This window comes from Globicephala melas, chromosome 7 (assembly GCF_963455315.2).
Source record: "Globicephala melas chromosome 7, mGloMel1.2, whole genome shotgun sequence".
Lineage (NCBI taxonomy): Eukaryota > Metazoa > Chordata > Mammalia > Artiodactyla > Delphinidae > Globicephala > Globicephala melas.
Genome location: NC_083320.1, coordinates 98,452,203 through 98,475,804, shown reverse-complemented (window position 1 = coordinate 98,475,804; position 23,602 = coordinate 98,452,203). Strand labels below are relative to the sequence as shown.

The 23,602-nt window shown below is 34.6% G+C and overlaps 1 protein-coding gene across 1 annotated transcript in view; it reads right to left on the bottom strand.

The window, feature by feature from the left end:
• The window catches only part of ACTR3 (actin related protein 3), a 58,370-nt gene that overhangs the window by 15,303 nt on the left and 19,465 nt on the right, over positions 1–23,602 (bottom strand). The window contains exons 2-8 of the mRNA XM_030843830.3: positions 21,546–21,601; positions 17,968–18,092; positions 12,908–13,018; positions 9,204–9,299; positions 7,646–7,753; positions 4,492–4,635; positions 2,059–2,232 (exon numbers count right to left, since the gene is read on the bottom strand). Coding sequence (XP_030699690.1) covers positions 2,059–2,232; positions 4,492–4,635; positions 7,646–7,753; positions 9,204–9,299; positions 12,908–13,018; positions 17,968–18,092; positions 21,546–21,601 — 814 coding nt within the window. The remainder of the gene's footprint in view (positions 1–2,058; positions 2,233–4,491; positions 4,636–7,645; positions 7,754–9,203; positions 9,300–12,907; positions 13,019–17,967; positions 18,093–21,545; positions 21,602–23,602) is intronic.

Sequence of the window (23,602 nt, the reverse complement as noted above, 5' to 3'; positions counted from 1 at the left end):
CTGCCTGCTCCTCTAACCCTTTCCAGCTCCACATTTTCCTGCACCCATACTTAACCCCTTTCCTGTCCCTAGAGTAACCCCTCTTAAAAATAAAACTAACCTCAGCCTTCTTACAACTGACTTCTTACCAGTTCCCTGTAGCCACTAAGCTCTTCCTTTATAGCTGCCTCTCACGATGCCCACAACTGACAATTCCCAGACCTTTACCTCTCACTGATGCGACACACTGCCTCTATCACACCATTCCATTGAAACTGCTCCTCTAGGATCACCACTAATCTGGATGCTAAAAACCCATGGGTATTTCTCAGATTTCCTCTATCACCTCACTGTACCAACTGGCACTATTTAACCTCCTCCCTCCCTGAAACATTCACTTCTCTCAATGTCAGCACCACAATCCCTTGGCTTGTCTCCTTCCTTTCTGTGTGTTTCAGTATCCTCTGCAGGCTTCTCTTACTCTGCCTGTCTATGAAGTGTTAGTGTGCACTAAGGCCCCATCCTTCCCACTCCACATTCTCTGCCTGGCCAGTCTCCTTCTTTGCACCATTTATGGTGATGACTTGACATCTATCCTCACTCCAGGACACATGCCCCAGTTCAAAACCCTTAGAACCCAAGTGTTCATTTTCAAACTTTTTTGAAGATGCATAGTAAACTCACCTCATTCTACCTTATCTATCTTATCCTTCCGTTTTCCTAACTTCAGTGATGGCAAAACATTGAGTTGCTCAAATTACAAACCTGGGAATCATCACAGATTCTTCATATTCTTACTCCCCTCACATCAAAGCAATCGGTAAATCATGTCGATTCTATTCTTACTCTCACCTCCTTTCTCATTCTCACTGACCTACTGACTTTTTTTCATCTGGGAAACTGCAATAAACTCACCTGTTTCCAACACAATTCATTCTGTTCCTATCTATCCAACCCAGTGCAACCAGAGTGACCTTTCCCATACCATATATAGATCTGTGTCATTTCCATGCTGAACATTTCTGCACAAGCACAGAATCCAGTAAACTCCTTTGCATAGCATTTTAGCTTCTCATTAACACCTATCTGGATCCATCTCCTACCACTCTCTTCCTTTGTACTTTATTATCTAGCTCTCTTACACCCCAGACCTCTACCCAGCTTTTATATATATATACATATATATATATATATGTATATATATATAGTTCTCTGCCAGAAATGTACTCCCCTAACATACCTGCCTGAGAAATACCCATTCATCCTTTCTCAGTTCAACTGTTATCTCCTCTAAGAAGTTTCCCTTATTCTCCCAAGCAGACTTAGATGCTTTCTTCCCATGCCCTCACCAGATACATGCATTCATTAAGCAACTATACCACTTTTTAGATATTCATATCTCATTCTTTCAGCTTGATTAGAGCAAGATAAATAATTTTTCATCTTAAATACACAATGCTTAAACTGAGATCATGAAAACTGTATTCACTTACCACTTGCTGACTGAGTAAACAATATTAAACAAACTATTCTTACTGCTGAATAAGCAGAATAGGCATTTAATGTTACTAATTCTAATACAAAAAGTTCTTATACTAACTTACTAGAAGAATTTTTCATTATTAAAAGCTCATATTTCATTAATTTAATATAGCCTGTATGTTGCTAACACTTCATAAAGAGAGAAGACTATTTTGCTAATAGTTAAATATTTTGTTATGATAGTCAATTGAGGGTTCTTTGTATAATGGTTATTTTATATGGGAGGAGGAGGAGAGAGTTCTAGAACATCTCCTAAAATATTTTATTTAAATGACCATGAATTTAAGGGCTCCCCACCCTCCATGACTCCAAGTAAGTCACAAATATTAGATAAAAGTTTCATTTTTCTAAATGTATGAAATATAGTAACTGTTTACCCAGTTTTAACACAAAGGCAATTTTTTTCTTGAAAAATATGACTCACTATAGTATTTTAGTATACAAAAGAAAGTTCCTGAGATTAACTCCTCTGATATAGTTGACTGATATTTTCTGCTGAATATTTCAAAACAATTCCATCTAAAAAAAAAAACTTACCTCTGGATGAAAAAATATTTCAGGTCCCAAGAATCTCTCATATCCAACATCAATGGAAAATTCTTTCTTTGAGATAGCATTGATTCCAGTATACTGTTTAATCCACTTTGATCCATCTGTATCATACTTGTTAAATTCTTTTACTAAATCTGGACAGACATAACTATAGCGCTCCTAGAAAAAGAAATGAGTAATTTTTTCCTCTTGCTTTAGGAAAAGCAAAACAGAATGGCATATTTTCAGTAAACTAAAATCAAATGAAAAAACATCTTCAGAAAATAAAATTAGCAAATTTAGCTGAAGAAAATTTTATGTTAGGATGTTATCGTATGTGTAGTAAAAATAAACAGCTCATCTCCTATACATAACTGAAGGTTTCACAAATGAAGAGAATAAGACTTAAACTAAAGAGCCAATTTCTAATATTTCAGTGCTATTTCATGAAAGTACTCCTTAGTGTCATCCAAAATTTTATGCTGTTTCAATAATTAAAGGAGTTCATATTTTAGAAAAAAGAAAAAAAATACACAAAGAACTGGAGAATAAATAGTTGATATAACCACACAAATTAATATAGTAAGAGGTACAAGTTATTAGGTATAAAATAAGCTTCAAGGATATATTGTACGACATGGGGAATACAGTCAATATTTTAAATGAAATACAACCTTTAAAAATTGTGAATCACTGTATTGTACACCTATAACATATAATATTATACAGCAACTAAACTTCAGTTAAAAATTTTTTTTTTTTTTTTTTTTTTTTTTTTTACATATATAGATCTTTAATACCTATCTGGAACAAAAGATTATGGGCTAAGTGAGCAAAAGAAAAAAAACTGAAAATATAAACTATTCTTTTTTTACTATATCACCTGCAAGGCTGAATCACTACATATTTGGATATACATCCTCAGTAAAAGTTTCCATCAAAAATGCAGTTCAAACATGTTATAACTTTCTATCTGCAATTTGTGGACTCCTGATTAGCCAGTCTATTTCTTTTTTTTTTTTTTGAAGGAAAACACACATTTCACATATTTGTATACATCAATGATTCTATCCAAGATAGGTACAAATATTATTACTGATAATCAACACACATAATGGGAAAGAATACTGGAAAACAGAAGATAATTTGAGTATGTCATATTAGGTCTTCTTTCTCCAAATCTTGGAAGTAGGAATTACATGGAAATGATGATCCTTAAAAGACATTAATACTGAGCACTAGTATGCTCTAGAACAAATCCTTGGTGTTTTTGTTAATTTTTAAAATCCAGAGATTTCCCAAAGATGTTGAAACAGTAGTGTTCATATTAATTTTTTACATATTTAATTTTGATGCCACCTACCTGAGGTGACTTTTTGCAACCATTTACAAATTCCTTTACTACCTAGGAAGTAGTAAATTCATTTTCATTCCTATTCTTTGATAAGCAAGGAAAACACTATAATCATGCAAAGACCGTCAAATATATGGAGTTATTTTTACCTGGGAAGTTTTGCTTTGACATATTTAAAACATATGTGAGACCCAATGAAATTTTTTAGGTATGCTGACAAATGATAAATTAAAAAAGCTATGTTAAATGTTTTGGTATTTTGCATGGAGCCCTGGTGTAGCATACAAATTATTAAAATACCTTACACAGCCTTCACATTTTTCGTCTATAGGCCATATCACTTGAGCCAACCATTGCCTCTATTCTACAGCCAAATGAATCAATGACATCAAAAATTCTGTTGTAACAGAAAACTGCTAGAATTAAAAATAAAGAAGTCAGCGAAAATTGAGATGTGAGGACTCTGAAGTGAACTAATTACAGGCATACCCCGTTTTACTGTGCTTCACCAATAATGTGTTTTTTACAAACTGAAATTTTCTGGTATCTCTGCATTATCAGATGACGGTTAGCATCTTTTAGCAACAAGTATTTTTTAATTAAGGTATGTACATTTTTTTTAGACATGATGCTATTGCCACTTAACAGACTACAGTATAGTGTAAATGTAACTTTTAAATGCACTGGGAAACCAAAAACTTTGTGTGACTCGCTTTACTGCGATATTCGCTTTATTGCAGTGGTCTGGAACAGAACCCACAGTACCTCTAAGGCATGCTACATTTATTTTTACTAAAGAGAATAATCACAAAAATGTATGTTGAAGTCAGTTGGTATAAATGTTCTTGTATGTTAGTCCTCTCAAATGTGAAATGTGGTGAGAGCAAGCAAAGGGTTGATAATCTCCCAAAATTTCCTACAAGAAATACAGAGAAAAATACATGTAATTAATAAGAGTAGTGGTTTGTAACTGGTTAACGAAAGTTTTTTTTAAACTACTGTTCTTGACTTAAGAATTTTTCATGTTCATATTATAACGTGATTTTAATTTTTAAGTAAATTATATTCTTAACTTTTTTTTTTACCTTTACTGCCTTAGCAGTTTCCAAGGACTGCTCTGGAGGAATTCCTACTTCTCGGTCTCTCAGCAATTGCTGAATAAAATATGTTATATCTCGTCCTGCGATTGGAATGTGCTTAATACAGCTGCCAATCACATACCCTTCAGCCTAGATGAAAAAGAAAGTGTCAAATTTACTTTCAACGTTTTCAAAAATCAGTATCACCTAAATTAATCATTAAAGACCAATTTCTCAGATTACTGTATTTGTATCCTTAAGTATTGCTTTATCCCAGGAGAATTCTTCTAGTCTTTATTCCTCAACTGTATTCCTCACAGTTAACTTAGCATAGAATTTATAATACTGTACAGATATTATGAACAAGAATGAACAAAACTTATGAACAAAGCTTAGATTTATTCTCCTACTGATAAGAGTTTACAACCAAGACTGAAATGACTCAACAACAAAGAAATAGTGAGTTTCAGAAGTATTAAAGGTTTTAGATAACAGACTTCAAATAGGATATTAGTTTTAAATCTTCTATAATTTCAGCAAAAAATTTAGATTGCATTGTAAGAAATTTTATCATTAACCCACAAGCTGGCTATCATTTTCCTAATGAAGTAGGTACCAACTTCACAAGCCTGAGGCAGTCCATGTACCATCATAATTCCAAATAATTTAAGTCTGCAGAATGAATTCATAAACTTACTAATACAACTCAGAAGTACAAAAATAATGTAGCAAAATTAAATTTCATTAACAACATAACATTCTTGTTTATGAAATGGTAAAATATTATTTGTAGTTAGACTGTAATAAATTAGAGATGTTTAATATGAGCCCTAGAGCAAAAACCACCAAAAAATAAATGACAATAACAAAGAAATATATAGCATAGCTAGTAAGTCAATAAAAAAAGATAAACTGAAATTATAAAAAACAGTCCATTAATTCAAAAGAAGGCAGGAAAATCACAGGAATACCCAATTCTTAATATTCTTACTAAAACTCTTTCTTTTCCAAGTTGGTAACTCCTTTTTGCAAATTACCTATTCTAATATTAATTATCAAGATAATAATATTACTGCGTAATTGTGCAGATGTTAAGAAAAGACTTTGGTCAGGAAGAACAAGTTCAGATCCCAGCCCCATGACCTATGATTTGGTGATCTTAAGCAACTCAGTTATTTGCATTTTATAAATGAGTAAACTGAAGTCCTCAAAGGATAATATAATCTACAGCATAGATCTTGAGGCTTAAATGAGAATTTTAAATGAACATTTTAAGAATCTTTATGTATCTCTAAACAACATACATATATGCATTATTTAATCCTCAGAACAGTTTTATGACATAGGTCACTATTATTGTCCCATTTTGGAAAAAAAAGGGAAAAGAATATGTAGCACTAAGAAAGAAAAATACGCCAACTAAATTATAAAAAGCCATCAAAATGTTGGACACATCCTAATTTCCAAGATTTTAAAATATCCCCCAATGGCAATAAAATAAAATGTAGAATATCCATACAATGAAGTATTATTTGGCAATAATAAGAAATGAAGTACTATACATGCTACAACATGGATAAATCTTGAAACACTGGGCTATGTGAAAGAGGACAGTCACAAAAGAGTGACTCTAGGACTTCCCTGGTGGTGCAGTGGTTAGGAATCCACCTGCCAATGCAGGGGACATGGGTTTGAGCCCTGGTCTGGGAAGATCCCACATGCTGCGGAGCAACTAAGCCAGGGTGCCACAACTACTGAGCCTGCGCTCTAGAGCCCGTGAGCCACAACTACTGAAGCCCACGCACCTAGAGCCGGTGCTCCACAGCAAGAGAAGACACGTCAAGACACGTCAATGGGAAGCCCATGCACCGCAACAAAGAGTAGCCCCCGCTCGCCGCAACTAGAGAAAGCCCGAACACAGCAACGAGGACCCAACACAGACAAAAATAAAAACAAACAAACAAAAACAAAAACAAAAACCTGGTGACAAATGTTTTAAAAAGAAGAAAAAAAGAGTGACTCCATTTATATAAAATATCCAGAACAGGCAAATCTACAGAGACAGAAAGTAGACTAGTGGTTGCCAGGGGCTAAAGTTACGGGGGGACAGTGAATGCTAAAAGATACAGGGTTTCTTTTTAGAGTGATAAAAATGTTTTAAAATTGACTCTGGTAATGGATGCACTTTATGAATATACAATGAAACACTGAATGGTACACTCTAAATGAGTGAATTGTATGGTGTGTGCATTATATCACAAGAAAGTTTTTATTTTTTTTAAGAAAGGCAATTATTACTATTATGACATCAGAAGAATAAATTATGACATCTAATCCAAAAGTAGTCACTTGGAGGATGTAATCTTCAACAGAGGTTGCCTGATGCATTAAAAAGAGGAATAAGGATAATGAAAAAATAAAGTTCTAAATAATTTCATTCCTTACATGTTATTCAATATAACATAAAAATTACTTTAAAAGATAAACCTTTCTACATATATGCACCCAATAATAATCAGAATGAATTCAAGTAGTCATTTTGATCTATTAGACACAATAAAAAATCTAATTTGTCATTAAAAATTGGAAGCAGAAAGGCTTTGGCAGAAAAATGCTATCTCTCACAAATAATCCAATCTGATGCATTTTTCTTAACATGCTTGATTAAATCCAAACCATGAAGCACAATCACAACTTGAGCTTTTTAATTCAAAAACGTAATTCCCCAGAAGTCATTAATGGTCATGTACTTTCGACTAACTGCTATTTAGTAGATAACCTATGACCAGTACACAATCTGTTAATTAAGGATAAGAAAAACTATCAACTGGCTAACATACAAACAGACACATCCAAACTGGAAAACTGAGTTCCACATTTAAGACAAGAAGGGCCTATTTCCATTCCAGATACTCTAATTCATCATTTCCTAATTATGAATTAGAAACTATTTCTAATAATTTTCTAATTATTTTTAACAACCTAGAGCAAAAAAAAAAATCTGGAATTTGTTTACAAAGTTCTAATAATAATTTGAGCAAAACACAGCTACAGCTGAACAATGGTCAATAAAGTTTTTAAAAGGTGGCAATAATTCATATAATTTAACTTTTCCAGGTGTTATCTGATATCCTGTTCAGTAATTTTAAACTATCCTTACCACAGGGATGACATGAGTGACACCATCTCCACTGTCTATTACCGTACCGGTCAACGTCCGTTCTCCTACTTGTCTGGAGGTCCACGACGCAGCTAAGGCAAGAACAGCCTTGAACAAAAAGAAATATGATAGGCAAAAAAATAAAAACAAAGAGTTATTAGAAAAAATTTTTTTACTGGAGTACTTTATGCAATTTTAAATGTAGTATCTTTGGAAAGAGAATACACAAAATTAATTTATATTATACAATAAAATTGTTCACAACCTACATATTATTAAGACAACTTACAGGCTTACAGTAGTCTTTAGGGGCATGGTTACAAATTTTCGATATTTTAGTGCGGGCCGTTTTCCTCTTATACCCCCCCAAAATGTGGAAGACTAACATGAGATAGTATGGTACTAACATATGGAAGACTAACATGAGATAATACAGTACAGGGCTTAAAACTATGTTTATATATATAGCCTAGCCTGTAACATACCACAAAGTAAGGTAGAGAAGCACGCAACTACCAATCATCAGTTATTCAGTACATAGATGGCTATACTAAGTATCACTCATAAGATTAGCTCCAAATTTTCTAAGTGCAACATGCATTTAGGAATATGTAACAAGCTATTTAACCAGAAAAGGCCACTACACACTTCCAAATACTATGATTTAATGAGGAAAGCAAAGTTGATGAAATAATGTATTTCTATAAAAAATCTTGGCATAGGCAATAAAGTATAATTTTTTCTATTAAAAGAGTTTGCAAATTAAGAAATTAATGAAGCTAGTTCATTTTTTTTAAAATTACCTAAATTTCATACAAATTCAAGCCTCGAACAAGATAAATAACTAATTAATTAAAATCAGAACTAAGCTGGCTTTATTTTACCTACTTGCAATATAATAGCTGAAAGGGACCTAGAAAGGTAACTAGGCCATCCTCCTATTTTAACACAGGATCACACCATAATAACTGTGGGCTAACAAAACTACACAGTAATTTATATACTTTTTAAGCATTTGTGATATGCCAGGTATCACATTTGCTACGTTAAAAAACAAGTAAGAAGTAAGCTCTGATCCTGAGGGATGGGAGAGAAGCTGTTCCATACAGATATATACACAAATTAAATGCAATAAAATATTATGGGGATTTGTGATATACAGAATACAGAGGGGCACAAAGGAGGCAGTGGTCAAATATATGTAATGGTAAGTCTTTCAAAACAGACTACAAAAAAAGGACAAAGTGAATGTTACAAGGGTAAATGTGTACAGAAAATTCTTGACAGAGTAAATTCTCAATAACTATCAGTTCCCTTATTTCTGTTCTATAAAAGGTCTTGATTTATCCAAAAACCATTAACTTACTTCCTTTAACATTTCCCTTTTACTAACTAAATAGCTCCATTCCTCTAATACAATTTCTAAATTATCAGTTCAGGAGAGAACTATGATACGCTTTGAGGTTAAGAAAAATATACATATATTTTAAGAGTGAATTAAACCAGATTAAAATTTAAAGAGTCAAGCTTATTTTGACTTATAAACTTGCTTACTTACCTGTACAGCAATGTACAAGCCTGGAACATTGAAGGACTCAAACATTATTTCAGCAGTATATTCCCTGTTTTCTGGAGTATTCAGTGGAGGTTCAGTCTATTAAATTGAATAAGATTTTAAGTATGCAAGATAAAATTATTTTGATAAATTCATAGATAATTTTTATGTGAGAAATAATGTATTTTAAACATTGTATTTAAAAGTCATTAAACTCAGAGGTAGAATAAAAGACACACAGACCAAAAAAAACCAGTAGAGAACTCAAGCAGATCTGTATGTTTATATAACTGCTAGAGTATAAAACGGAAATGTTTACACAGTTTAAGATGTTTCTTCAGTTTAAGTTATGTGACTGCATACATCATGTCACTTAGAAACCTGCGGGTTAAGTCTGGGCCAGAACACATCCCAATGAGGCAAGAAAGGACCTAAGGAACAGCCCTCAAAATCCTGGACTTCATGTTTCACTTATGCCTCAGGAATACCTAAATCATTTTATATTACCAAAGCCTGAAACTACATAAGACATCATTCTTATTAATCTGATTTGACTATCCAATCCTTTTTGTTATCTCAAATATTTTAACTTGAAGGGCAAAAGTTTAAACTTAAGAAATACAGAAGAATTATCTTTTTGACCTTGAGGTAAGGAATGATTGCTTAAATTTAATGAACATAAATTGCAAAAGGAAAGACAGATAAAACTTAAATTCATTACAAATAAAATCTTTTTTTTTAACTTTAAAAGACACTATAAAATTTTTTTTAGAAAATTAACGAGGATTAGACTTTTTCCATATGTAAAACCTTTAACTTCTAAACTACTTGATGTGTTTAAACTTACTTAGGAGGGTTTTGGACTATGTTCAATAGTTTGAAGATAATTCAGTAAGAGTTACATATAAAATTAAGCAAACTAAAAACCAAGGCAGTTAAATTATAAACTCCAAGAAAAGCAGAAATTCTATACAAAATAAAATAAAATATAATCAGAAGACCTCACAAGGAAAATATACAAATAGCTAATAAGCACATGAAAAAGTACTCAACAACATCAGTCATCAGAAAAATGCAAATTAAAACCAAAATGAGAAAGTTTACCCACCCAACCAGAATGGCTAAAATTAAGAAGACTGACACATCAAATGCTGGATCTGGATACGTAACCAGATCACTAACACATAGTTGGTGGGTGTGCAAAAAGCTACAATCCCTTGGAAAAAGTTCTGAAAGTTTCTTATAAAATCAATCATGCATCTATCCTGTGACACAGCAATTCCACATCTAGGTATTTACACAAGAAAAATAAAAACATGTCCACAAAAAGACTTGTTTAAGAATGTTCACAGTACCCCAAAAATATTCACAGTAGTCAAAAACTTGGAACAGCTCAGGTGATTATCAACAGGAAAATGGACACGGAGGCATACAATGGAATACAACCCAACAAAAAGCAACAAATTACTTGTATGTGCAACAACATGGATGAATCTTAAGATTATGATGAGTGAAGTCTTACCAAAGAGCACAACTTGTACAATTCCATTTACATGAAACTCAAATATAAGCAAAACATGTATGTACTGGAAAAAATCTGAATAAGGGTTGCCTCCAGGGCATGGGGGCAGGGATTAACTAGAAAAGGGCATGAGATAACTTTCCAGGTTAACAGTAAAGCTCTGTTATCTTGATAAGGGTTTAGGTTACACAGATGTATAAATCTGTCAAACCCAGGGGATGAGCAAACTACATCATGCATCCTGAAGGCCAGATCTAGTCCACCACTTCTTTCTGTAAACAGAATTTTATTGGAACACAGCCATAGCCACTCATTTAAGTATTGCCTATGGCTGCTTCCTACTACAACAGCAGAGCTAATTAAGCAGCTGCAAAAGAGACCACATGGTCCACAAAGCCAAAAATATTTGCTAACTAGCTTTAAAGAAAGTCTGCCAATGCCCAGTCAAACCCATAAAATGGCAGGGTTAAGATATGTGATTTTACAGAATGTAAGTTTTATATAAAAGAAAAAATGTAAACAATAATAAACTCCAGTTGATGATAATGTATGCTAAAGTACTTAGGGGTGAAATGACTCCATCTGCAACTCATTTTGAAGTGATTAAAAAAATAAGATGGGGGCTTCCCTGGTGGCGCAGTGGTTGAGAGTCCGCCTGCCGATGCAGGGGACACGGGTTCGTGCCCCGGTCTGGGAAGATCCCACATGCTGCGGAGCGGCTCGGCCCGTGAGCCATGGCCGCTGAGCCTGCGCGTCCGGAGCCTGTGCTCCGCAACGGGAGAGGCCACAACAGTGAGAGGCCCCTGTACCGTTAAAAAAAAAAAAAAAAAAAAAAAAAATAAGATGGAGTGATAGAAGGATAACCCAAAAAACAGATGTCCTAAAACAATTATAATAAAATTAATAGCTGACTCTAGGTTGTGGGTATATTGGGCATTCACTGCAAGGTTCTTTTCAATTTTATGTTCATGGTCCAACCATAAACAATATTCACAATCACAATAAAATATAAAATATTAAAAATATTAAAATATTAATTTAACCCAAAATTAAACTATGTCACAGAAAGAGGGAGAAGGTAAGGATTTTGTGTTAAGGAGGGGATCAAAGGAAAAGAAATACTCATCTTACCTAGCAGGAAGTTAATAGACTGTCTAATATTTTAAAAAAACAAAAATACAGGCTTCCCTGCTGGCACAGTGGTTAAGAATCCACCTGCCAATGCAGGGGACATGGCTTCGAACCCTGGTCTGGGATGATCCCCCATGCCGCGGAGCAACTAAGCCCATGCGCCACAACTACTGACCCTGAGCTCTAGAGACCGCAAGCCACAACTACTGAGCCCACGTGCCACAACTACTGAAGCCCGCGCACCTAGAGCCCATGCTCCGCAACAAGAGACGCCACGACAATGAGAAGCCCATGCACCGCAACGAAGACCCAACTCAGCAAAACAAATTAACATCAATAAATAAACAAACAAAAATACAAGAAATACATGATATAACTATCAAGAAAAACTCTTTAAAAATTTAAAGTGTTTGCCCGGGGGGAATCAAGGGTTCAAGGCTAGGGAGAGGTGAGGAAGGAAAATTTTAATTTAAATCTGATATTATAGCACTTGATTTTTTAACATTATGAACATGCATTGCTTTGGTTAAAAAAAAAAAAGAAAGAAAGAAAAACGTTTAAAAATTAAATTATATTGTAGTTCGTTACAAAGAATTACAAATGAAATAATAATCAGACCAGTTATTTTTTTAAAAAAGAAAGTGCCATGTTTCCAACTTTTTCCCCTGAAACTTACTGTTAAAGAAACTAAAGATGATACAGCTTTATAACAAAGTCTTTAGATACATGACAATTTAATAAACAAGAACGTATGTCCTATGAGTACAGATGCGATGAAAACATTCTCATTAAATTTCTTCAAAAATTTCCTCACAGGGCTTCCCTGGTGGCGCAGTGGTTGAGAGTCCGCCTGCCGATGCAGGGGGCATGGGTTCGTGCCCTGGTCTGGGAGGATCCCACGTGCCGCGAAGCAGCTGGGCCCGTGAGCCATGGCCGTTGAGCCTGCGCGTCCAGAGCCTGTGCTCCGCAACGGGAGAGGCCACAGCAGTGAGAGGCCCACGTACCACACACACACACAAAAAATTTCCTCACAGAATTTAAAATTTGTACTTACCAAAAGAAAATAATGGTCTTCAGGTTCCGCCCTTAAATATTTAAAGATCACTTGCTCCATAAACCTTTCCATCAAGTCCCAATCTTCAACTATACCATGGCGGATTGGCCACTATTAAAACAAAAAATAAAACAGGAATTAAATCTTTACTAATATCAGAAAAAATCAAAAATAAAACAGATCATTAGTGAGTATTAGATGAGGATAGCATTTCTTAGGTGTGCTAATGACACGCAGATCATTAGAAGATGCATACTTAACTATTTAGAGATAAAAGAAATTATTTCTACAACATATTTTCAGATGTTTCAATTAAAAAACACAATGCAAATATATTAAAATGTTAAAAACTGTTCAATCTAGATGGAAGGTCATTGTACCGGTCTTTCCAGATTGCTAAAAGTTTTGTAATAATGGAAACGTAACCTATTAAAATTTAGCCTGTGAAAATTACAGGTTATGACAATTTGCTTAATCTTTATTAGCTCTTTCACAAGTATTTGTTGTGCGCCTAATATATAAAACACAGTTGGTAAGTATAGAGCAAGAATAACCATAAATCAAGCAAGCAAAATTTTATAAGACAAGTCATATGTATTTGTTATGGAACCATGATTCCAAAACTGAGCCCCAGGGTACTACAGCAAATTCTCAAAGACACTGCAAATATTTTACATTTTCCAGGGAAATCTGGTGATACTCAGAATCAGTTTGGCACTGCATACCTACTATTTTAAAGTAGTTCAGTTTCAACATCAGATCATACTAGATTCCCTTCAAGTAATATCACTTCTTTGAAAAGCTGGGTTGCCAGCAGTTGCTATGATGAAAACTAAATACCTCCCCAAAAAACCCATGTACAATAAGAAATGAGGATGGTGATGTGCAATCTGATTCCAGGTGTCAGAAACTGTGAAGTGCCCGACAGGCACATGCATCCTACTGGTAATTGTGATTATTTAACAATTAAAAATATGTTTTATTTTTTTCAAGTGGCTACTAAGTTGCTACTTAACAAACAGAACTGTTAGTAATTTCTTTCTAAGTGATGCTGTAAAAAATTTTACTGAGACACTAAGGGCACTGAGAAAGTTTGTGAATCTCTGCAATAAAATAGTTTCACAGCACATGTAACTGAAGATTAGTATTCTGAATATATGAAGACTTACTTAAGCAAAGTAAAAACGTAGGCATAAAACTTAAAAAAATATACAAAAGAAAAATAAACAAAAAAATACAGTTCCATGCACATAGTACAAATACACACCCAGTACTTAAGGCTGAATGCATTAGTGAAATAAATATCCTACAGTCCTCTCTACTCAATCATTAAACCTTTAATCTATTAATTCCTAATATCCACATTTCACCATAGCCTTCTAGATACTTTCTAAGTCATTATACTTAAAAAATAACTTTTAGTCCCCACTTTGCTTTAGGGAAGGAAAAAATGTACTACATCATTCATTTTATAACATTACTGGAACTGACATATTTTAATGTTCTAAGTGTTATTTATTCATTTATTCCTCATTTATTATTGTGCACCTACTATAACCATTGGCAAAAATGCTAAGGACATGAACATCCTGCCATAAGGAGCTGTCAGTGAAAGAAATAGATATAAACATAACCTTGTAAGTTTTTAAGGAAATAAAGTACCTAGGACAAGATGATCAACTTGGCTTCAGAGGGAAAATGGGAAGGCTCCTATTCCTCTATGACTGAGGAGGTCGTATCTAAGCTGGGTCTTAAAGGAGCAACCTTGTTAATTTTGTTTTCAGGGGGTGGGGTAAATAGAGAATAGAAACAAATATATACAAACACCGCAATAATATACAAACACAACAGTTATCGATGAAAAACACGTGTGCCTTTAGGGAAAGGGGTGTAGACAGATCAGTTCTACATGAAGGGGACCAGGTTCTCAAAAACTATTACTTGCCTTGTATTTGGGCTTTATTCTATAAGAAACAGATCATCAGTAGAAATTTTCAAGCAAGGTATAAACAAGAATAGCTTTGATTTTTAATAAGATTATTATAGCAGCATTGGGAAAGCTGAAATGAATCTTAAAAGAACCAAGGAAGAAAGACAAAGAGCCCCAGTTGTGGTGTAAATAACGCTAGGCCAGATTCAAGATTTCTGTCACTACAAGGGAAAACTCAAAGATATAATCACTAGGTTTCTAGCTCTAGAGTCAGGAATGGCAAGGATCTATTAATTAAGACACAAAAGTTGTGTTTTGTCTTATCTTGGAATAAGCAAGGGTAGAGTATATGTAATAAATTTTGTTTTGAGTATATTAAACTCAAGAGCCAGGTAGTAGGTAGGTGACAGTAGGTACTTGGAAATGGGGTCAAGGAATTGGAAGTAGAGATGTAGGCTGTGGTTGTTGATGAAGGTGTGGATGAGACCACCTAGAGAAAGTCTCTAATAAAGAAATAAAAGAGAATCAAGGACAGTACCTGGGAAATACTGACATTTGAGTAGTAGGCAAAGGATAAAGAACCAGTGACAGCAGGGGAAAAAAATAAACAAGTAATAAATAAAAAGAATAGTCCAGGGATTCCCTGGTGGCGCAATGGTTGAGAGTCCGCCTGCCGATGCAGGGGACACGGGTTCGTGCCCCAGTCCGGGAAGATCCCACATGCCGCGGAGCGGCTGGGCCCGTGAGCCATGGCCGCTGAGCCTGCGCGTCCGGAGCCTGTGCTCCGCAATGGGAGAGGCCACAGCAGTGAGAGGCCCACGTAGCGTAAAAAAAAAACCAGAGATCCAGCAGAGTAATCTTGTGAAAGAAAGACAAATCAAGAAGGATGAAAATTATTACAGATAATTGGATTTAACGAAGAGCTTATCAAATAATGAGACCAAATAAGAAGTTCGGTTTTAAAAGAGGAAATAAAACAATAGCTAAAATGCTGAGGAAAGAAGGTAGGATTGAAAGAATTTTTGTCGTTTGGGTGTGTTTGTTGCATTTGGAAGACATGAAAATGTTTAAAAGAACAGAATCAATGCAGAGGAACTCTGGCCTCTCAGCTCACCGACTTCATCACATTCAAAGGTGTCTTTTCCATTTTGGCCACAGTTTAGATCATCACTATCATCTCTAAATCCCTGAAATGCAAGTACACCCCTCTCTGATCACAATTTCTTATCCTTCTAGCATACTCCAGCACCTCACTATATCTCTCGCGATCACAATTAGACTTGCAGTCCGCTGGTTGTTGTAATTCTTCCCTCGCCAAAAACCATCCCCCTCACAACACACACACACACACAGTTTAGATTTTAGGCCCCATCACTTTGACTATTCATACTTCCTCTTGTCATTCCATCTACCAAAACCCAACTCAGCACAGTCCTACCCTAAACTTGCCTATACCCAGAATGCTGATCACACAAATCACACAGAACTGGTTGATAAAACTAAGAATTCGTAACTGCTATTCCCAAATGGACCTAAATTTACCTGGCAAGCCTTTGTTTCCCTACTCTGTTATCCACAGTGATGATTTTAAATATTCTCCCTATCACTCAGATTTCACTTTCTCCCCGCTATTTCCTGGGCAGCAGAGATAACATCACCATGTATTTCACAAAGAAAGCAGAAGCCAACAGTCAGGAATCCAACTTTTCTTCACCAAATCTATAAAACTGATTCTATACTTACCTCTTTTTTCTTTTTCATTTTTTATAATGTAAGAGATCCTCCATATATCAATTAGATCATCTGGATTCCATCCCTTTAACTTTGTCAAGAGCCCTGTATTATACTCCACTTTCCTGTCACTTTAATCTCTTTTTCTAATGACTCTTTCACACTAGCATTTAAGCATCTCTTCCACCTCACTGAATATTACTGTCATTTTTTCCTTGTCATTCATAATCCAATCTACTTTAATCCAGCCTCACTGCTCTTCTAAAACTATTCTTATTAAGGTTATAAATGACATCCTTGTAGCTAAAGACAGCAAATAACCTATGGGCTCTAGCTTACTTGGTCGCAGCATCCCACACTCTTATTTCTCCTTCCTGTTTACCCAGTCTCTCTAACTACGCCTTCTCAGTCTCCTTTGTAGGCTTTCCTCCTCCATCCAAACCTAAATGATGCGTTGATCAGGCTCTGTCCTAGGCCTATCCCTATGGAATCTTACCCCTTCCAAAGGTAACTAATACCTTCTAAATGTTTATCCCCAGTTCTGTCTTGTTTCTAAGCTCCAAGAGCCAAATATTTGTATAACTACAAGCCACTTATAATTATTTCTTCAATGGCTTCCTTTCCACCAATTATAATAGACTTGAAGTCAGGAAAGCCATTTTTCTTATCTAATCTCAGCACTTTGTAAAGTTGTTTATACATGGTAGCTGTTTATTAATGAAATTACTAAAACGGAAGAAAAGAGGGACCAAGGAAGAAATGTGCAAATTAGGTAAAGTCAATTTGAATAGTGTTTCCCTTTTGGTGCAGGTTGGGTAGTGACTATGGGAGCAGACACAAGGAAAGCATCTGGGTTACTAGACTTGTTCTATGTCCTGAACTTTTATGATTACAGTCACAAAAAATTTTCAACTGTGTAACTAAGCCTTACCTATTTTACTGTATATAAATTATACCTCAATAATAAGGGAAAAGGAGGAAGAATGGTATGGAACAAACAAGAAAGGGAAAAAGATAAAAAGGAGGAAAGAGAGTGACACTTCCAGATGACATAGGCTTCAAAAGGGCAGAAAGTGTGGGTCTGAATAAAGACGGGAGGGAAATATCTCGAGGTGTGGCGATGTGGAGGCAAGAGAAAGCCAATCACATTGATGATTCTGAGATGGAAAAAGTAAATACTGCTCACCTGAAGGGGCTAAAATCTTCCTCTTGGGGAAAAAAAACCAGTACAGTCAAAGCAAGGCTGGGAGGAGCCACAGAGAAGAAGAAATTTCTATTGTGAAGAGGTTGAGGGTATTAGGCTTGTAATTGACTGAAATTCCAAGTGGCACAATTATAGAACAAACTAATTTTTTGAAAGAGAATGTTATTTATATTTATACAAATCATAAAAATATACCTTTGTTGCATATGTAGGTTTTTCTATTGCTTCATCACCAATGAAGAAGTCTAGGTCATCAACACCTTTCATCACCCTCCTTTGAGCTTGATCACCCACTTTTGCTGACTCCTTAATAGCAATACCTTTAAAATAGAAGTTATTTATACATGTCAAAAATTGTATTTTTTTCAAGTGAGACAAATTTTTCACTTGTATTTCTTCCATAATAAAGTGTTACTAAATAGAACATGATCTAGTATATTTAAAGTGTCAAATTAAAGCAAAAAGGTCATTAAAAACAAAAAAGACAAAATTCATCTAACACAATAAAAACTCAACTTCCACCCAGAGACAAGGCCTCAAGTGTAAAAAGCACCCCCCCCAAAGAAGTACTGCTGTGGGAATGTTTCAGTTATGTGTTTAAAAACTATGTGAGATCTATTTTGATTTGAGTAAAATTATAATTTCACCAAGTCAACCTATGCTTGATGGACAATCAAAAAGAAAAAACTGAAAAACAGTTATAAAGGTAGGAAAATTGCACGGGGAATTTATTTTTAAAGCTTTCTTCATATTTCTATCCTATTTGCATTATTATGAGCTAGTAATTTAGGTATAACGCTGGCATAAAGACCTGATAAACTTAAATCACATATACAAAAGGAAATTTCAAATCATTTAGGTAAAACCCACAACAATCTCCTTATATACTTTCAGAAATCCAGCATACAGTTCTAGACCTAAAACTTGTATATTTCTTAATTAAGTTATAAATTTCTGAATCCTTCAAGTTAAACAGTTCTTCATTCAAAGTATCTGCCTGGGGACTTCACTGGCAGTCCAGTGGTTAAGAGTCTGTGCTTCCACTTAAGGGGATCTGGGTTCCATCCCTGATCAGGGAACTAAGATCCTGCATGATGCACGGTACGGCCAAAAATTAAAAACAAAAAAAAAATCTGCATGCACATAAGCTGATGTGGCACCCAACTGTTACACTTTCATTTAATAACAATTTATATCCTTAACAAGGTAGGTAGAAAATACTGAAGGAAATTCTAAATCCAATCTACTTCTAAATGTTAGAAAGCTTCTCTAGCAATTTATTTACAATGTACACAGACATCAGATGGCTCACTATAAACTTCCTAAAAAACAAAGATTATGAAAATAACTTTGAACCATATCCACAGGTTTTCCAGATCAAATATCCGTGCTCATCAGTGGCAGTGATTATATTGGCTCATTATAAAACTACACCTGCAGCATTAAGACTGGCTGCGTGAAAAAAAAACCCAAAATCAAAAACCTTCTTTCATACACAAATGGATTTTTAACATGCCACAGCTTCTCATAAGACAATGAAAACTAAAACTGCAAATTTTGGCAGAAAGGTGAAATAGAGAAAGGATACAATGGTGATGAGAACCCAAGGTTCAAAAGTTCAAAATTATATGGGCTTCCAACAAAGACTGAACACAGCCACTTAAGAGCATAAGCAAAACCAAACTTTACAAGGATGAGAGTTAACATATCAGTAATCTCCTGAAATAAACGTTTAATCACATCATAATGTTTTATAAAAGATTATAAATTAAGAGATTACAAAATCAGCATTTTATGGGTTGAACTGTGTACCGCCAGAAAGATATGTTTAGGTCCTAACTTCTAGCACCTCAGAATGTGACCTTATTTGGAAATAGGGTCTTTCAAGTTAAAGTGAGGTTAGCAGGATGGGCTATAATGCAATGACTGGTGTTTTTATAAAAATAGGAAATTTGGACATATCCACACACAGAAGAAAAACAATATGAAGACACACAGGGCAGCCATGGGACTGGAGTGATGCATATACAAGCCAAGGAACATCAAGGACTGTCAGCAAACACCAGAAGCTTTAAGAGGCAAGGAAGATTTCTCCCCTAAAGCTGTCAGCAAGATCTTGGTCCTGCTGACACCTTGATTTCAGACTTCTCCAGGACTGTAAGTTTCTGTTGTTTCAAGTCACATGGTTTTTGGTACTTTGTCTCGGCAGCCTTGGGAAACTAATACAACCAATAAACAATGGTATAATGCTAAACTCAAATATAACTAATGTCAAGTACTAGTCCACAAAAGTACTTCTATTTTAGTCAGCAATAGAGGCAATATTTGTTGTCAAAGTCTTAAACAACAAACTATCAATATGTTTATATATAAATGTGGGACAAAAGTAAAAAAACAAAACAAAACAAAAAAGCAAATCTGTTCCTCAGTGTAGATAACAAATATGCATGAATAAAACATAAAGAAAAAGACAACAGTACTACAAATTAAGACCACTGTATTCCTATGAATGAGCAACACTGTCCCCTAAAATCTATTCCAGGCATTAAAGAATTAGACTTATGTAACAGCCTAAATTCTCAGATGGTAAGAATTAGATTATTAGATAATAATCCCTAAAGTAGTACACCCAAAGTATATCAGAAGTGCAAAAGTCAAATAGGTTTGTTTCTAGAGAGTGAAAATATGTACTAGCTCCCCCTTTAAAGACAATTTTGACACACACTTCACACATTTTAAATTTTGTTCTTACTATACATAAACAACAAAACAATCAACCTGTTCAAGTCTGATGAGTACCCAATTGAGACTAAAGATCTGCAGCTTTGGGCAAGCCCAGTAATTTCTACCTCATTCTCAACTTCACAGATTTTGAATCCTAAGCTGCTTTCACTATTCTCTGCATGTTTATTTTTCCATTTCCTTCTTATTTGCATAAGTTAATAAGAATACACAAAAATATTCAAACCGTCTAATACTAGTGATACTAGAACTGTCTAGGAGTTAGCATCACCAAGGAATGGCTCAAAAGGTTTATCATCTGATATGCTAAAGTCTTAATTTGGCATAGGTCAGGTGGTTCAGAAATGTTACTACATTATGTACAAAAGGTGAATTGTCTAAAAGTCAGAAGCCCAAAACAGGTTCATCTAGGAACACATACATAGCCCAGGCTAACAAATATGAGTGCTAAGAAACCAAGTGTGAGAGTATTTTTTAAAAACTTCTGAAAGACAAACTATTGAAAGTGGACAGTCAGCTGAAGTGAAGTTAACAGAAATAAGATAAAACAAAAACAATGTAAGTATGGTTATAAGATGTCAGAAAACAGCTGAAGTCCACATCTCTAAAGATGAGATGCCATCCTTATTTTGAAACATGAGCTCTTGTCAGGGATGTCAACAAGCACGAGTCCTGCAAACAATCACATCCACAAACCAAAGGATAGCCTTTGTAGGCGTGTGATGGGGAATGCATTACTTAATAGTAACACACACACATTATTAACAGCAATACCCTCAAAGCAGAAAACTGTTTAATTATCAGCTCATTCATTTTTGTCTTTAAAAAGGTATTTGGCAGATCTGGTAAATGAAGAGCTAAACAGAGATCTGAAATGAATGGTCAGAGGTACAGAAATGAGGCCATGCTTACAACTTGGCAAACCATGTTTTTAAAGGACTAAATCTTACAGAGTGTCAAAAATGATTATTTATTTTACTTTATTAAAAGATATTAAATCAGCTTATTTGTGACTTAAAAGAAATACTTACAGGAAGGGATGATAAACTGTGGTTCCGTATTTCCAGCATATCCTAGTTTTGTATACCTGAAAAACATAAAGAATTTCATAAGGATTTCACAAATATCTCAGCAATTATGAATTTAATTCTTAGATTTCCATTTGTTATAAAGTGAGATTCCACTCTGGGTAAATACTATACAAAATTCCATCGTTTCAGTTCATTTAAACATCTCTGCTTTCAAAATTATATCAAAATTATAAATACCCATAGCTTTTAACCAGGAACTGCACTTCTAGAAATTGATCCTACAGGGATATTCATACATGTACAAAATAACATATAACAGGGCCTTTTGCGACAATCTTGCTTATAATAGCAAAAGACTGGAAATAAACAGCCATCAAACTAGTTAAGTATGCTTCGTTTATACTATAGAATATTAGGCAGTTATTAAAAAAGAGATTGAAGAAGCTCCTTATGTACAGATATGGAACAATCTCCAAAACGTATTGTTCACTGAACAAAAGCAAGGTACAGAACAATGGTTCAACTATGTGATATTTGTATAAAAGTAAAGGGTAGGGGTAAAACATGTAAAACACAAGCTGCTCATCTCCTTACACGGCCCTGCAATAAACCTTTCTCTGCTCCAAACTCCGATGTTTCGGTTTGGCCTCATTGTTCAGTAGCACCTTCAGAAAAACTCTTCCTTCTACAGCTAGTAGACACTTTGATAACTTTTCCTTCCCTTAAGCTTTAAACATGGGATTAAACAGCTTGGATTTTTCTTAAATCTGCCATTTGGATAATTGGATTATTTAGTACAGGAGTCAGACATGGGACAAACGTTCACATTTGGAAGTTACTTACTCAAATTGACTACAGATCCATGCAATTGCTATCAAAGTCCCAACAATGTTTTTTTTGGGAGAAAGAGAAAATCCATCCTAAAATTCATATGGAATCTCAAGGGACTATGAATAGCCAAAACAATCTCAAACAAAGTTGGAGGTCTCACACTTCCTGATTTTAAAACTTCGTACAAAGTTACAGTAACAAAAGCTGTATGGCACTGACATAGAGACACACAGACTAATGGAACAGAACAAAGCCCAGAAATAAATCCTCTCATATATGGTCAAATAATTTTTGACAAGGGTGCCATAACCATTCAAACAGGGAAAGGATAGTCTTTTCGAGAAAGGGTGCTGGGAAAACTGGATATCCATTATTTAATGAACATGGACTTTTATCTTATACCACATACAAAATTTAACTCAAAATGGATCAAGACCTACATATAAGATCTAAAACTATAAAACTCTTTGAGGAAAATATAGGGGACAAAGCTTTATGACATTAAATTTGGCAAGGATTTCTTGGACATGACACAAGGAGGCAACAACAACCATAAACAATAAATTGAACATCATCAAAATTAATAACTTTTGGGTACCAAAGGACACTATCAATAGTGTGCAAAGGCAACCCACAAAATGGAAGAAAACAGTTACAAATCATATATCTGATAAGGAGTTAATATCCAGAATATATAAAGAACTCCTACAACTCAACAACAAAATAAACAACCCAGTTTTTAAAACAGGCAAAGGACTTGAATAGACATCTCTCCAAAGGAGATATACAAAAGGCCAACAAGCACATGAAAAGATGCTCAACATTATTAATAATTAAGAAAATTCAAATCAAAACCAAAATGAGATACCACTTCACATCCATTAGGATGGCTATTACCAAAACATCAAAAACAAACAAAAATATCAGTGAGGATACGGAGAAACTCTTGCACACTGCTGATAGGAATGTAAAATGGTGCAGCTGCTACAAAAAACAATATGGCAATTCCTCAAAAAATTAATCACAGAATTACCACAAAATCCAGCAATGCCATTTCTGGGTATATACCAAAAAAAAAAAAAAAAGAAAGCAGGGGCTTCAACAGATTTTTGTACACCAATGTTCACAGCAACATTATGCATAATAGACAAAAAGGTGGAAGCAATGCAAAGGTCCACTGACAAATGAATGGATAAACAAATGTGGTATATACATACAATGGAATA